General features: G+C 61.8%; 4 protein-coding genes across 4 annotated transcripts; 2 read left to right on the forward strand and 2 right to left on the reverse strand.

The window, feature by feature from the left end:
• The first annotated feature begins 1240 nt into the window (after positions 1 to 1240).
• On the forward strand, positions 1241 to 6434 carry CHLRE_03g182750v5 (uncharacterized protein). Its single transcript, XM_043061066.1, has 14 exons — positions 1241 to 1823; positions 1957 to 2048; positions 2366 to 2453; positions 2654 to 2949; positions 3161 to 3334; positions 3604 to 3774; positions 4064 to 4281; positions 4504 to 4596; positions 4885 to 4983; positions 5217 to 5384; positions 5497 to 5581; positions 5820 to 5890; positions 6029 to 6130; positions 6279 to 6434. Exons 1-14 carry the CDS (start codon positions 1546 to 1548, stop codon positions 6411 to 6413), a joined length of 2070 nt encoding a protein of 689 aa, XP_042926195.1. The 5' UTR covers positions 1241 to 1545; the 3' UTR covers positions 6414 to 6434.
• A 2-nt stretch (positions 6435 to 6436) lies between these two features.
• On the reverse strand, positions 6437 to 10880 carry CHLRE_03g182800v5 (uncharacterized protein). Its single transcript, XM_001702902.2, has 9 exons — positions 10609 to 10880; positions 10421 to 10509; positions 9976 to 10143; positions 9691 to 9861; positions 9295 to 9441; positions 9117 to 9170; positions 8712 to 8923; positions 8266 to 8473; positions 6437 to 8074 (listed from the first exon to the last, which is right to left on the reverse strand). The coding sequence occupies exons 1-9, from the start codon at positions 10694 to 10696 to the stop codon at positions 7898 to 7900; spliced, it is 1314 nt and encodes a 437-aa protein (XP_001702954.2). The 5' UTR covers positions 10697 to 10880; the 3' UTR covers positions 6437 to 7897.
• A 46-nt stretch (positions 10881 to 10926) lies between these two features.
• CHLRE_03g182850v5 (uncharacterized protein) lies at positions 10927 to 13502 on the reverse strand. The gene is made up of 7 exons (XM_043061067.1): positions 13328 to 13502; positions 13121 to 13187; positions 12895 to 12972; positions 12352 to 12739; positions 11985 to 12112; positions 11706 to 11822; positions 10927 to 11523 (listed from the first exon to the last, which is right to left on the reverse strand). The coding sequence occupies exons 1-7, from the start codon at positions 13395 to 13397 to the stop codon at positions 11055 to 11057; spliced, it is 1317 nt and encodes a 438-aa protein (XP_042926196.1). The 5' UTR covers positions 13398 to 13502; the 3' UTR covers positions 10927 to 11054.
• Positions 13503 to 13638: 136 nt separating this feature from the next.
• On the forward strand, positions 13639 to 15904 carry CHLRE_03g182900v5 (uncharacterized protein). The gene is made up of 3 exons (XM_001702869.2): positions 13639 to 13911; positions 14290 to 14567; positions 15107 to 15904. Exons 1-3 carry the CDS (start codon positions 13765 to 13767, stop codon positions 15258 to 15260), a joined length of 579 nt encoding a protein of 192 aa, XP_001702921.1. The 5' UTR covers positions 13639 to 13764; the 3' UTR covers positions 15261 to 15904.
• The last annotated feature ends 10 nt before the right edge of the window (positions 15905 to 15914 follow it).

The following is a 15914-nucleotide window of genomic DNA, read 5'->3' on the forward strand; positions in this document are numbered from 1 at the left end:
AGCATAAACCATGTGTGGGAGGGAGCACATGTCGGCACATGTCCCCACGTTCGACCGGTAACATGTGAATTCGCAACTTGCGCTACTGACTGCCTGCTGTCGTGCCGCCTGCAAGCCCACTCCGCCTTCCGCTCTGGTCTACGTACGCATTAGGTCCGGAACGCACGTCAAGAATTCGGCACATGCGCATCGACACAGCTGGGCTCTCGAGCGCTGGTGCGCATGAATTCACGTCTAACAAGGTTGCCGATACACACTGTCAATTCGTCACACGGCAGAGCTCTGAGCGCGGGGTGGGCTGGGTCGGGGGGATATCAAGGGATAGGATCCCGCGTGTGACCGAAGCCTCAGAACAGGACCGCTGATGGCACGGAGTGATAGTGCTCGTCAAGAGGAGTCGATTGGCACTACTTCGGTATGAAGTGGAGGGGTTTTAACCCCTAAACAACAAGGTTTTGTCCGTGGAGGGTGCCGGGGGTCGGTCATCCCCTCAAGGAGGTCCCGGGGGATTTAGGGGGATGGGGTCTGGTACTTTGTTTCCTTCCCCCGCCCCCGCTGAGCAGCCTCCCCTCACGGTCCGCAAGCGGAGGCGTCGCCGCGGGAGCCAGAATGAGTCTGCCCTTCGTTGGCACTTCACGCAGCTCTACCTAGGCGGCCAGGCTCAGTTAGAAATAGTATTGAGCGCAAACACTGTCAACGCAATTCGGCTAGCAACCGTGCCCGCGCCAATGTGGGGCAGTCGTATATTCGGCGCCCGGGGAAGGTGGCTGGCCGGCTGTGTGTTACCGGTTATTGTTCATCGTACCTAGCAGGCAGCGGTGCTGCAGAGGGGCTGTGCATCGGTGTGCATTCGTGCGTCCTGCCTCGCTCCGCCCGTAAAGCGCAGGCGCCCATGGCTAGGCCGCGTCTTGTAATACCTGCGGCTTATACAATAGGCTGCACTGAGCGCCTCGTCCTGATAAGGGCACGGTGTCAACTGCTCCCCACAAGGCATGCGCTTCACGCAGTTTCACGCTGAGGCCCCACTAGGCCCCCGGCCGTTCCCTCCGTCCCCCAGCCTTCTCTGCTGCGGTTGTTCTTTCCCTGTTACAACATAGTTCTTAAAGTTATTACCTAGCTGGCATGCGTCACACTGTCCCATCGCACACCCAGCAGGCGTGCGTACTGCGGCTCCATGATGGGTCGTTTCGCGGATTGACATGCTTGATGGGATGCGTTTCACAGCTTACGACGGTTTCTACTTTCCGAGTCCTCGGCATCGCCCGACCGACGCTTTTACGACGGAAACGCTGCACCTGTCAATAGAAACTCTCGTCACTCGCGTACACCAGCTGCCCAGTGCCTTGGTAAAGCTCCATGTACCAAACCATCGCTGGCTCTTGAGGACCTCGCGCTCGCCGGCTCCCTAGCCGCATCCTTAGGTACACGTCTCTGATGCTGTGTCCCATATCCCAGCGGGCGTGAATCGGAGTGTCAAGGGAAACGCTGAGCACACGTGCTTGCCGCCTGGCACGCTCGCTGGCAGTGCCGTCTGCTGCAACTAGGATGAGTCCACGCAGTACCTCAGTGGGGTCTCTGGCGGCTGCTTTATTGCTATGGACTGGCATCGCGACTGGGGCAAATTTGCCCACTTTCAGCTCGCTGGAGGACGCGACGCTTGTGCACAGGACCTGCCAGACGATACAGAAAGGAACCCAAGCGGTGCAGGGATGCGTGCTGCGAGGAAACGGGAAATGGCAAGTTGCGCTTGGCGCGACTGAAGGATCGGATTGTGCAGCGACTGGAACCTTTATCGACTCGTCTCAGACAACAAGCAATTTCGGGTGCGTTGGGGGAACGTGCATCTGTCGTCCTCGGTTTAGGGTTCGGCTGCCAGCACACAGTGCCAGCCTGACTGTCCGTCATACCTTACGCTTACTTTCGTCCCTAATGCTCGCGCTTTGCACCTGACCGTAGTAAGCTGCGTGTGGTGACGGGGGCGGGCGGTGGCTACACTGACCTGGAACAGGCCTACGCGGCGGGCTTCCTGGAGGGCTACTTAACGGCGGGTAGGTTCCTGACTTCCTGCGTGCTTGGGGGTCCTGCAGCAGACTTGACTGCACAAAGGACGATGAAGGGGATTCCATGTTACTTTGGCATGTCGCGGAGGTTATGGGGTTTTGCTGTGGCGTGAGGTTTGCTAATAGTTACGAAGGGGTTACGGGGTTGATAGCACTCCCCTACACATGTACAGGCCGCACACAGACGTGCCGTTGGGCGCGGGGCGCGGGGGCACACGGCGCGGGCCGGGGAAATTGATGGATCGTAACTTCGTATGTACAGCATCTTCACCATGTGCCCTTGCCCCCGTTGCCCCACGGCGCAGCCCGCATCTTCGACCATTTCTCCAACCTGAAGACCTACTTCAACACCATGCTTAACGAGACTGAGATGGTGGAGAAGTCGCTCGACTGGTGCGTGGCCCTGCAGCGAGCATTAGGGGATGGAGGGATGCATGGAATGGGGCCCTGGCGTGTCAGCGGTCTAGCACTGGCGGCTTTGCAGAACCCTGACGCGGCGTGTGCGTCTTCGCACGTGCTCCTGCTGCACAACACCCGCACCTAGACAACATCCATGCCCAATCCTGGATATGCCGCTTCTGGATTGTTTGCAGGTTGGAGGTGCAGGAGGCGTGGGTCAACGAACAGCTCAAGTCCGCGCCCGCAGACGACCCGTACTGGCGGCTGTTGGGCCTAGTGCAGCGGCAGTTCGACGGCCTGGTAGACGGATACCAGGCCCGGGCGCAGCAGGAGGAGGCGGGGCAGAAGCAGCAGCACCAGCAGGGGCAGCGGCAGGCGGGCCGCAAGGCGGGGCGCCGCATGGCGCCAGGCGGTGGCACGGGCAGCGGCAATGAGGACGTGGCTGTGGGCTGGCTGGAGCGGCGTGACATGATGTTTCTCAACAGCAACGGTGGGACTCGGGCGGGAAGGGGTGGGGCGGGCGGGCAGGGACAGGCAGTGCAAGCCCCAGGAACACCAAAGGGCGGGAGCCAATGTGAGGGGAATGTGTCTGTCGCGCTGTGATGGGCGCCGGTTTGGGGGGGCATTACCGCATTAGTATGAGCTGAGCGCGTTTCGACAAGTACGGTACATGGCTGAGCCCAAGCGTGTCACGTGTGCAGGTGATGTGTACGATATCATTGACGCTCTGGAAGCTGGGTACGGGTACGGCGATGACGACGGGAGCGCTGGGAACGCCGCCAGGCCGGGAGGTGCCCGCCGCGGCCGCCGCTACCCCTCTTTTGCGGACATTGACGAGAGCCCCATGCGCATGTCGCTCAAGCTTGGGCTGCAAGGTGAGGGCGGTGGGCGCGTGTGGAACATTAGCACTGTGGCATTCAAACGTGCCTGTCTGACTCGGGACCAAGCGCGCTTGCCTTGCATCAATGTGGGTTGCGGAGGCCTTGGGTTTAGCGTGCCAGACGTCCCTTGCCTCTTCCTCCTCCTCCTGCCTTTCCCCATCTTTCTCCCTCTACCTCCCTCCTTGCTCTGCCTCCCTTGCTCTGCCTCCCTCCCTTGCTCTGCCTCTCTCTCTCTGCCTCCCGCTGCCGCCCGCTGCCTGCAGGCAAGTGCTCGGCTCTGATCAAGGTGACTGGCGACCTGACGGACCTGCTGGTGGGGCACTCCACGCACGACTCCTTCACAGCCATGACGCGCATCTACAAGCACTACGACTTCTCATCGCTGGCCGACGACGCCATCACGGCACGGCGCGTGTCATTCAGCAGCTACCCAGGTGCGGGCGGCCGCTTGCTTTTGGCGGAACACGCGCCAGGCGCGCTGTGCATTTTGTTGAGCGCAGGGGCCGCAGGGAGAGCCCATATGCCCGGTAGTACCGTATCATTCAAGCCCCTGGAGCCGCCCCTCGTCAGAAGCACACTAGCCACAGCTTGGCTCGAAGATTGAACACCGTCCGTCGCGGCCAGCAACGCCGTCTCCGCTGCCGTCAGGAATGCTACCTCCCATTACTCTCTGCCCTTTGCTCGCTAGCGCATTTACGCACGCGCTCGCTCACACGCACACAGGCGAGCTGTTTAGCGATGATGACTTTTACCTGCTTTCCACTGGGCTCATGGTGCTGGAGACCACCAACCACATCTACGTGGGCGACGTATACGCGCCGCTGCAGCCGCATTGCGTGCTGTCCTGGCAGCGCATCCGCCTGGCCAACTGGATGGCGGCCACGGGCGAGGAGTGGGTGGACGTGTTCGGCCGCTTCAACAGCGGCACCTACAACAACCAGGTGGAGACGGGCAGCGTGGGCGGCAGCTATTCCGTTGCGGCGTGGAATGGGTTGGAGTCAGCGTGTGTGCAGCTGTTGGCAATAGGCCGAGCGTGATGGCGGTAGGCGTTTCCAGTGCTCATTTGCGCTGGAGGTTTGGGTTAGGGATGTGCAGTTGTGCGCACGCACACACCCATAGGTTCTGCCACTCACGTGTTGCCCCTGCACCAACACGTCCTGCAGTACATGGTCATAAACTTCAACCGCTTCGTGCCGGGGAAGGAGCTGCAGCCCGGCCTGCTGTGGGTGGTGGAGCAACTGCCAGACATATTCCTGGTGAGCGGCTCGCACGTGCGGGCGCCAGATGGCATCAAACAAATGGGGTCGTGATCGGGCGAGCTTTTGCAACCTCCTTTGAATTCCCCAAGCCATCCAACCACGTTTGGCTGCGGTCGAACTCGTTTACCCGCCTCGCCCGTACCCCGGCGTGCTTCGCACCCTGACACCACCCCTACAAACGTGTTGGGCTGGGCTACAAAGCTTCTGCCACTCCACCGCTTCCCGTCTCACCTTGACAAACCCTGACACCCACCACCATCCCATCCACATTCTCATCCCCGTCAGACGGCCGACATGACTCAGGAGTTGGCTCGCGGCTACTGGCCCTCCTACAACGTGGCCTACTTCCCAGAGGTCTACGAGGCGGCCGGATACCCGGACATGGTGCGTGTGCGGGATTGGTGCGTGCAGTCGTTTTGGATCCTTGGCGGGGGGCAGTGCAAACGTTGCTGGTCCGTCAACGCTCTCGGGTGGACGGCAAGATGTTGCCGGCGCGGACGGCGCAGAGGCACATCCACTTCCGCGGTTACCAGTATGCATTGTATCCCTCCAACAACAAAGCCCTAGTCGTGTCTCATCGACCGTCATCACCACCTCTTCCTCGCACCCGTCTTCAGATCGCGCGGCTGGAGGCCAAGGGCGCCAAGAAGTACGCCTTCCCCATCCGCCTGCTCAAGTACCAGATCGCGCCGCGCGCCTCCATCTTCCGGCGCGACCAGGGCGCGGTGGCCAACATGGACAGCCTGAAGCGCATGATGCGCTACAACGACTTCCAGAAGGACCCGGTGAGGAGGAACCCACCACGCGGGATTGGGCGTGGAGGCTTCAGCAGTTCTCGCAGACCAGCTGTCGCGTGCACTGTTCATTTGTTTGTTGGCCTGACTGTCGCGCACACAGATTGCGGATGGGAACCCTGTGGGCGCTGTGTGTGCGCGTGGCGACCTGGCGACTGGCAAGGACGGCATCGCCAAGGGCTGCTACGGTAAGCGGCTTGACACGGAGGAAGAGTTATCGTGGGGCAGCCAGCATACATGCTATACCCTGTTAGTCAATGACGTGTGTATGCGGTCAGGGGTGCATCAGTTCCCGACACGTGGATACGGATGCCTAGCACGGCTGCGCAGTCCTCACAACCACCCAGCATGAACTGATATTGCGCATTGGAGAAGGCAACAGCACGACGAGCTTTCTTTTGCGCCTGTGCTGTCCCCTCACTGCAGACTCCAAGGTCACTACCGCATCCATGGCACTGCGCATGGAGAGCGAGGTGATTGGCGGCCCCACCGCGCAGGTGAGTGCTACCGGCACTGAAACATTAACGCCGCTTCCGTGCGCATACCGTAACATGGTGGCGCCGTTGCGCAGGCCCTAATTCTCTCCGTGCCTCCTCACACGCTCTCGTGTCTGTGTGCACATGAACAACCCGCAGGGCCAGCCACCTTTCAGTTGGTCTGACCCTCGCTGGGTTAATCTGCCCCACCGCGGCATGCCCGACACGTTCGACTTCGCCTTTGAGAGGATGAGCCCCAAGGTAGGCAGGGAAGGCACTCCCCAGGCATGCCGTAGTACGGTACAAGGCAACCAGGCCGCTGTTGTGCCGGCGTGGCCTATTTTGTATGGCCGCCGACGCTGTCTTCTTACCGCCTGCTCCGCCGCATGCTGCCCCTTATCCCCCACAGGACCTGCCCACGACGCCTGAGTGCACTGAGGCGGCGAAAGTAGTGGCGGCCGGCGCAGCGAGTATCGGCGTAGGCCAGAAGGCACACCTGCAGCAGCTGCACGCTGCTGATGTGGGGTCCACGTCGTCCGTGTAAGGCGCAGGCTCGACTGGGTACGCCGGTGCCGGCGGTGCGTTTGGTGACCCTGCAGACCCTTTCGCGTGATGGGGATACTCTTGCAGGGTGTTGTGCAGCATGCAGGGAGTCTGGCAGCAGAGTGAAGGCGGAGCGTACTAGAGTAGTTTGTGGAACAGGTGGGCCTCAAGTTTGCACGTAGGTGCCATGAGGCCGTGCTTGGGGCGTGCTTGGGGTTTGTGGTTGCAAATTGGTGCTATGGTGCCAGGGAGCCTAGGTGGCGGTCGTAGGTCGTGCGTTGCGCGCGCCACCAATAACTTGCGCGTAGCTGAGGCCGCATTCATATCCACATCCATTTTGTTTTTAGGGATGTTGGGGCCGTTCATAGATGTCAATATACGATAGTTAACGCGTCCCAGGCTTAGGACAGTGGCCGCTGTCTTAAGTAGGATGGGATTGTTAAGTTGAGGTCGCCACCACGGGTCGCCACCCATCACTGAACAACGTGCTGTATTGTGCTTTCATTGGCGGTGCGTGTCTAGGGATGTGAGGGATGCTCACTGCAAGGCTAACTGATGCAGACTGCAGCGTATACGGCAACAACTTGAGTAGCAAGCGGTTTCGCCATGTCGGCCACTGAGGTTGCTACAGGAGTGCAGGTGCTGCGTCACAGCAGCCATTCCATTCCACATTGTGTGGCTACACAAGTACTAGATTCACCGTGATCAGTACGATATAAAAACGGGTGCCCCACCCGTATGACGCTGTAGTATTTTAAGAACTTCCAGGGCCTCAGGCCCCACCGCTTTCTGACACCCCGCAACGTCAGTCACTTGCCCAGCCCGATCGTCAAAATGGCTGATCAACCAATAAGGCGCCATGATGGCATCATCCCACCTGTGCAAGACGGTTTGCAAGTGGAGTACTGTACAGCCGTCACCTGTGGACCGGCACTGACAGACCGACCGGGGCCCGCCACATCGTCTCCCGCCATCGCCGGCTTCCCACACGAAACAACACGCTTTCGGTCTACGCCCAGTGCAGCCGATAAACGGAACAAACCATAGACATGGCAGCTCTTCACATCTCAAGAATATAGTGTACAAAGATAAGCCGTACTTGCGCCAGTGCTCATGCCGCACTGGCGTCCAGGGTAACGGCCACCAGGCCAATCGCTGTCGCGTTTCAAGAATGCGCCTGCACCAACAGACCATGCCCCACGCCATTGCCCATGATGCCTCCAAACGCGGAGATTTAGCCACACCGCCCAACACACAGTATGCGCGGTATGCAATACCGCCCCGCTCTCTCGCACACCTATTAGAGCTTGATACTCCAGCTATAGAGCTGCACAGCACTTAACCACGCGCCGAGTATGGAGGGGCAGCTCTCGTACCACACATCAGCAGCACTTGGCACCGCATGTCGCGAGCCGTGCCGCCTCAAGCACCTGCCCCCGCGATGCTCCTCCTCCTCCTCCTCCCCTCGGCGGCTCGCGTCCACGCCTACAGCTTGCAGAGGGCTGCGTCCATGACGTCCACCAGGAAGTCGGCGTCCTGGTGGCTGAAGCACATGGGCGGCTTGATGCGGAACACGTTGCCGTGCAGGCCGCCCTTGCCCATGAGCACACCCATGTCCTTCATGCTCTCCATCACCGCAGCCGTCTCCGCCTTAGCCGGCTCCTGCGGCAGTGCAGGAGGTTGCGCATGCCAGTGAGCCGCGCTCGTTCGTGGCTTCACTACGCGAAGTCGCAGCCCACCCCACTGTGCCCTGCCCCACCAACTCGGCTGCGTTTCCACAGCACCTAGCTTCCCATAATCTCCGCGCACATCGCAAGCCCGGCACCCGCACCGACCAGCAAGCAGCCACCCACCTTGGTGGTGCGGTTCTTGACCAGCTCCACCCCGAGCATGAGGCCCGTGCCGCGCACGTCGCCGATGATGTCGTGCTTGGCCTGCAGCCCGCGCAGCCGCCGCAGCAGGTGCTCACCCACCGCCGCGCAGTGCGCCTGGCGGTGCTCCTTGTCCACAACCCGCAGCACCGCGCGCCCGGCAGCCGAGCACACGGGGTTGCCACCGTACCTGTGTGATCAGCAAGAGCGAGCGCATCGTCCACGGCGCGGTCTGGCCAGGTGCGGCCACGTGGCACCCGAGCAGGCTGGACTCCGCATGCTATAAAAGCCTGGCTTCTGAAACCCTCCTCTGTTGGGGTCGTTCTTGCCCCTAGCTTCTGCCAGCCCGTGGCACCCACATGCTCCCCTGCTTGCACCACGCTGCCCACCACGCCCGCCCACTCCTGCCCACCACCCTGAGTACGCACGTGTTGAAGTGCAGGCGGCTCGCCATGGACGCCGCGATCTCGGGCGTGGTGACCACGGCGGCCAGCGGCAGGCCGTTGCCGATGCCCTTGGCCATGGTCACGATGTCGGGGATGACGCCCTGGCGCTGGAAGCCCCAGTAATGGCCGCCGGTGCGCCCGAAGCCCGTCTGCACCTCGTCCGCAATGCACACGCCGCCCGCCTCGCGCACCATCTGCACGTGCCCAATGGCCGAAAAGTTGGACCGAGGTGCATGGGTGCGTCAAGAGCATTCGCCAGGGTGGGCCGGAAGTCGCGGGACTGAGCAGTGCTGCCCAGTGCGCAGTCTTGTTGCACACTGGGGGCGACAGCCCCAGAGCCTCGGTACCAGAGCGGTGGCTCATGCCGCCCCACCTCCACTGACCCACCTTGTACACGGCCGGCAGGTAGCCAGTCGCCAGCGGCACAGTGCCGCCCACGCCCTGCGGACCACGTGGCGGCAGAGGGTGTGCCCGACGCATTCAGCCCAAGTACATACAACGCAGTGCGTGAGCACGGCCATGCGGCCTTGCCCTCCACAGCCCGGCGCCATAAGACAGAGCCCACCTGGATTGTCTCCGCGATGAAGCCCGCCACGCGGCCCGGCGTGGCCCCCGAAATGAGGTCCGCCATGTCCGCCGCGTAGCGCGCGCCGTCGTCGCCGTAGGGGCCGCGGTAGGGGTCCGGGTTCAACGCGTGGTGGTAGCCGAAGCCCTACAAGCAGCCACGCATGACGGGCAGCGGTCTCAACGCTGACTCTGGACCGGAACCACATTTTGGCCCGGCGCATGCACTTCGTGTGAACCCACACACCCGCGCGCTGCCCCGCATCCCGCAGTGTTCGGCGCGGCTTCCCATGCCTGCAACCAACAGCTTTCACCTTTACGCACCCAACCGCAGGCCGCATCTGCACCAGCCTGCGCCCACAGACCAGGCACCAGGAGCACGGCCGGCAAGTCGCACCTGCGGCATGGGCTGCTTCCAGGTGTGCTGGCCGCAGGTGCCCATGGTGCCGATGCTCATGCCGTGGTAGGCGTTGCGCAGGCACAGCATGTCCCAGTTGCCCGTGTACAGGCGGGCCAGCATGATGGCCATGTCGTTGGCCTCACTGCCACTGTTGACAAAGTACACCACCTGAGGGGGGTGAGGGCGACGGAGACATGAGGTGCACGTGCGAGCGAGTGCGCGTTTCTGCAGGCAAATCAGTGCCTGCGGCCCATGCAATCTTGGCGCCCCTCTTCGCTGTACCTTGAGGTTTCCGGGCATGCGGTCCGTGAGCTCCTTGGCGTACTCCGCAATCTGGTTGTTGAGGTAGATGGTGGTGGTGTGCTGGAGCAGCGCGTTCTGCTTGTTGATGGCCTCGTTCACGGCCGGGTGGCAGTGACCCACGCTTACAGTCACAATGCCCGCAAACGCCTGCGTAGCATGCAGTAGGTTATCAGAGGGCCATTGTGTTGGTTCGCCCGCTGCGCGGATCTCTGGGTGACGTGTTGGGGTTTCGGGCGGGCCGCCCCGGAGGGTGTTGAAGCAGTCCATGCAACACGTCGGAAGGTGGGAGGTTGGTTTGGCCGCGGATGCCCCCTAAACCGCTTGAAACACTATCAAAGTATCGTGTAACTGTACAGCATGTCACCACAGGTTCTCAGCGGTGCGCAAGAGCGAAAGGTCACTGTCCGAGTCATTGCAAACTCACGTCGAGGTAGCGTCGCCCCTTTTCATCGAATAAATATTGCATCTTGCCCTCCACAATCATGACAGGCTTTTTAAAGTGCCAGAACAGCGCTGCGAGATAAAATAGGGACAAGAGCGACCGAGTCAGCGATCGCTAGGGTTTGGAAATCCACAAGCAGCTCCAGATCAGGGTCTCGTCCCACCACTTACAAGGGCTGAGGTACTGCTTGCGCAGCGCGATGACCTCCTCTGCTGAAGGGCCCGAGTAGGGCGCGGGTGTATGCGCAAAGTCCGGCATGCGAGGCGTCGTCGCCTCCTTTGTTTCCACAGCCGGGAACGATGAAAGAAACGCTCGACATCCGTCCGAGACTTGTGATAGCAAGCCGCGCCCTAGCGTCGAAACGCTGCTTGCGCTGCCTGGATGCAGAACCCGCGACAACAGACCGGGCATTTTCAGCAACGTGGATTTGCACAACACTGTGAGTATGTTTATGCTTAGAAGTTTGTAGTCAGCGAGATTTATGCGAATGCCGTGGCCGAATCCAAGCCCAGGTGCTGCACGGAATGGGGTTCACACACACACACACTGAGTCCCCCGCCACCCGCCTCCCCCAGAGTCCGCCAGCCCCACTCACCGGCGGCAGCTGTGCTTCCAATCAGGCGCGCCCTTCCGCCCGCAGTAGTGCCTCCACAGTGTCAACCAGCTGCTGGATGCCGCACGTGGCCCACTGCTGCTGCCACCCAGGACCCATCGTCGGACCCCAGGCCGCCTCCGCCCGCCCGGCAGCTGCCGCATGCAAGACAGGTGGCTGCTGGCTAACGGCGGCACCAGCCGGAGCTCCCGCCGCATCCCGCAATCCTACTGACAAGTCCTCTCCCGTCGCCTGCAGCCCGCGCGCTGCGCGCAGGCGAGCGGCCTGCTGCCGCCGGCGGGTACGGGTCGAGGTGGCAGCGGGTGAGGCCTGGCCCTGCGCCATCAGTGTGGCCATGTCGGCGGGCGGGCAGGCGCAGGCGGTGTGCTCCGAGTGGTTGATGAGCGCCGCGGCCAGGGCGTTGGAGGTCGCCAGCACCGCACCCTGAACCAGTGACAGGCTGAAGCGGTACTCCAGGGGTCGCAGCGTAGCCCTGCAGCATTGGGTAGCCAGCACACACACACACACACACACACACACACACACACACACACACACACACACACACACACACACAGCCGCAAAATGCGTGAGCATGAGGATTGCTATAACGCTCGGTAGCTGGTGCGGGCGTCTCTGCCAGCACACACCGTGATACTGGCCCAGTTGACTTACCTAGGCACTCCCACGCCACGCACATCCAGGAAGGACAGCCGCGGCAGGTCTGTCAGCTGTGCCACACCCGCCGCCGTGACGCGCGTCCCGGCCAGGTGCAGGCGATGCACCGACAGCCTGCATGCGTGCATAGCCATACACCGGTGCGGGCGCTAGTTGTACTGCCAGAAGGCACAGTTGCGCATCCAAGAATGTGCCAGCTGGCAGACGTACCCAAGCTGGCATAGGTAGCTACCACCTTCTCCCCAGCAATGCAACACCGTGAGACACCGGGCTCACTCGGGCCAGGCAGCCGCCTCCGGAGGTGGCGCTGCGCCGTGCGTCCGCGCCCAGGCCGCCACACGGGCGCCGTAGGTGAGTGCGGCCAGCGTCGCGTCACCCACAGCCGTGTAGTTCAGGTTGAGCACCTGAGGGGCATGATGCGGGGTCATGCACAAGTCACATACACACACACACATAAACACATGCGCACAAACATACACACACACGCACACTGTGCTCTTTAACACACACACACATACACACACATACACACACACACTGCCGTGTGCACACGACGACACCCGCTATACCGTGTACACCCCCGCGTGCTTCCCATCATCTCCCGGACCCCCAAATGAGCTTGCGGCGCCTCACACAGACTTGCCTCCAGGTGCCTCAGGCAGGCCAGCACGCCCGCGGCGCCGTCGTCCAGTGCCGCCGCGCCGCTCAGATCCAGCAGCCGCAGTGTGGGCGCCAGGTGCGATAGCGGCGTCAGCGCCTGTGGCTGCAGCGCCGCACAGTCCCGCAGGATGAGGCACGTCAGCGGTGGCGGCTGCACCGGCTGCGCCATGCCACCTGTGGCTCCAGCAGCAGTCGGCGCCGCCTGGGCCGGTGGCGCAGGCGGCGGAGCCAGCAGTAGCCAGTCGAGCTGCTGCAGCCAAGTGGCGGAGTTGAGCTGCAGGTGCTGCAGCCGGGAGGACACTAGCCGCAGCTGTGTCAGGGACCGGGGGCTGCGCGGCTGCGGCAGGGCCAGCCGCAGCTGCCGGACGTGCCTGCGCGCGCAGCAGAGGAGCGGCAAGCGAGTGTGGTGTAGCCTGCACCAGAGCCCTTGCCTTAAGCACAGAAGCGATGTGGTTGGCTGCAAGCTGCGGGCCAGTCGCAGGGTAGCTGCGGGGGCCGTGGGGGCCAAGCCCTGGCCGGCACCTACCAGTCCTCGGCGAACGCCTGCAGGGCTAGCAGGTGGCGCAGCAGTGCCGGGTGGTCGTCCAGGCCTGCGGCACTGAACCTGTGCAGAGCCGTACAGGCAAGGTGGTCCACAAACACTGATCCTGGCTGGCGGAGCACCTGGCTTGATTCACCCACGCCGCGCGCAGCAGTTCTTAGCAGGTCCTCCTCCCCAGAAGCAACAGCATCAGTTCCCCCTTCTCGCACACCTGTTCATGTAATTGTTGTATATTTGCACACAGATCTCCGGCTCGGGGACCTCCCTGGGGAAGCCCTCTGCCATGGATACGGCATAGCCATGCAAGGTGTATGTGGGAAAGGCATGGTGAGAGTCGCCAGAAGGGCACACGCTTCCGTGCGGCGGCGGGCTTAGGCACTCTGGCGTGGGTGTCAGCCCCGTGGGTCAGCAGCCGCACCTGGCACGTCGCCTCTCAGCAGGCAGGCTGCAACCTCCTGGCAGCAAATGTCCAACAACGGCCGTGCCATTGTCGGGACTGCAAAGGGCGGAGCCGCCTCCAGGGCTGGGGAGTCTTCCGCTTGCTCAACCGCGGCCTACCTCCACCCCCTTGCTAGCATATGCCTAATTTAATGTAGTGTCACACGGAACGCAACGTATGCGGCTTGAAAACGTTGAAACCGCAGCGTCAGCTGATGAAGCCCTTCGACACCGATTGCCAGTGGACACTAGTAATACTGGTAAGCGTCTAGAGATATTATTGGTACAGTTCCAGAAAATACAATTGCGCCTGGTGTCAAGGGGACCAGTACGTGCTAATTAACCTTTGATGTATGCGCGCCTCGTCTAGGCAAAAACGTAAACACTGAAGTACTTGCTTCTATTAGTTAAGCCATCATGGCTCCGCCCCCATTTCCGGCGCCTTTGGTGGTGGTCGGGCTTTCCGTCTTCGCTACCATTTTCACGGAGGTATTAACGCTTGTTCTTGTCGCTAGCTCATCAACTTATAAGCGGCTGGTGGCGGACATCGACCGCGCTGCCAAGGCAAGAGCGTGCATGCTCGGGCTGATCTCAGCGCTGGGCCTTGGCCAGGGGCACCTCATGAATTTGGACTTGGGAGTTCAGGAGGCTGGAAGTCTTGGATGAGCCGGGATTAGCAACTTGGTGGTCGCAGCGGCGGGCGGAGGTTGTGTTGGCGCAGGGTGGGTGGGAACAGACCTGGCCTCCACGTGCCACCGGCAGGAACGGGTCCAATATAGCTGGGGCTGAGGCTGGAGCATGGCATTGACCGTTATATAGCCATCGCACGCATCCCATGCAGCCCCAGCGCCGTTCCCGACGGCCCACTGCCTGGCTTCTGCACCCGCAAACCCAGCCCCATCCACCCTCCTGCCTCCCTCTCCTTCCTCCCCGCCTCGCCAGGAGCTTGAGAAGCTGCAGGCCGTGGGCGCCAGCAGCACGGCCGCGCAGAAGAAGCGCGAGCGCGCGCTGGACGTGCAGCTGACGCACTACAGCCGCGACTTTTACATGTGGCGCATGCGCAGCTACGTGGTGATGATGGTGGTGCTGGCGGCCATGTTCTATGTGCTCAAGACATGGTACGTCGGCAAGTCGGTGGGGCAGCTGCCGTTCGTGCCCATGTTCCCCTTCTCCAAGATGGCCTATCAGTGGCTGGAGAGCCCCGCCGGCACCGACATGAGGTGAGGGGCCGGAGGGTGGAGTGCGGTGGGATGGGGCAGGGCCGGGTGGGGTGAGGGCTGGTGCGAGCGGGTGGGGTGAGGGCGGGGGGCGGTGTGGCGAGGGGAGCGCGTAGGGGTGGAGGGCGGCGTGGAGGTGGGGTGGTGATGGGTGCAGTGGCATGGGGTAACTGTAGTGGTGAGGTGAAGTAGGTGGGAGGATGAGCAAGCAGCGCAGCCAGCGTTGCGCCCGGAGCTGTGCTCCTGGTGATGTGTCTCGCCCCTGCCTATCCTCCTACAATGCCCATAGCACGCCCACCTGCTTGCGACTTCCTATTGCACTAGAGCTGCACGGCACTTAAGCACGTGCCGAGCATGGGGTAGCTCTCTTTACCATAAAATGAAGCGGTCCCCGAAGTGGGTTCGACTGGTTCTAGCAAAGCGCCCAGATTCAACAATGCAAAGTGTCACCTCCCATACACTGCCGTTGCCCACAACCTCGCCGCCTCACCGCTCCTCCCCTCCTCCCCTCTTCCCTCCCTTCTGTCTCCTGCCTCCCGCAGCTTTATGTTCCTGTACGTGCTGTCCAACATGGGCATCAAGCCCAACGTGTCCAAGCTGATGGGCACGCAGCTGCCCGCCACCGTGAGCAAGGCCACGGACATGTCCAACCTCACGGCGCGGTTCAGCAAGCTCATGGGCGCCAAGACCGCGTAATGGGGCGTAATGCAGTGATGGGAAAACGGGTGTTGGCGGTAATTGAGCTGCTTGGTGGCGGCTGGGAGCTAGGGGGTGTAGGAGCAACCCCACCACGTGTGATACGTGCGCTGTGGCGCAGTGCAGGCTTGAGGGTGAGCAGGTGACGGCGGGGTCTGAGCACTGCCTGAGTGGTTGCATCGCCCTGGAACACGGGCTATAGGGCGGTATGCCAAGCCAGTATCCCGCTACTAGATTGTGAGTGGCGCCCGATGTCAGTGCAGCACTGGGATTTCATAAGGCGCATATGTTCCCTTGATGTTGGCGATGACGCCAAGGCGTTGGTGGAGTGAGTATGCCAGTCACTCCGACTGGTCCGGGCCGTATATTGCAGTAACGCTCTGCGCGATATGGGCACTCGTTTGGGGGGTCGCGAGTGATTGTCAACTACCGTACGCACTCATACTCTTACTACAACCGTTTTCGGTACTGAGGGTGGCAGAAGTGGCTGCGTGTACAGTACTGGGTGGATGACTCCACAACTGTCATATGTGTGCACAATTGTAGCGAAGGCCAGGGTGGATGCGTGATGAACCGGTTGGCAATCCTTCCGCCGGGACTGGGCTGGGCAGGCATGCTGGGCGGGCCGGGATGGGCGGGAGACCAGCCCTAGCG

This window comes from Chlamydomonas reinhardtii, chromosome 3 (assembly GCF_000002595.2).
Source record: "Chlamydomonas reinhardtii strain CC-503 cw92 mt+ chromosome 3, whole genome shotgun sequence".
NCBI classification, from domain to species: Eukaryota; Viridiplantae; Chlorophyta; class Chlorophyceae; order Chlamydomonadales; family Chlamydomonadaceae; genus Chlamydomonas; species Chlamydomonas reinhardtii.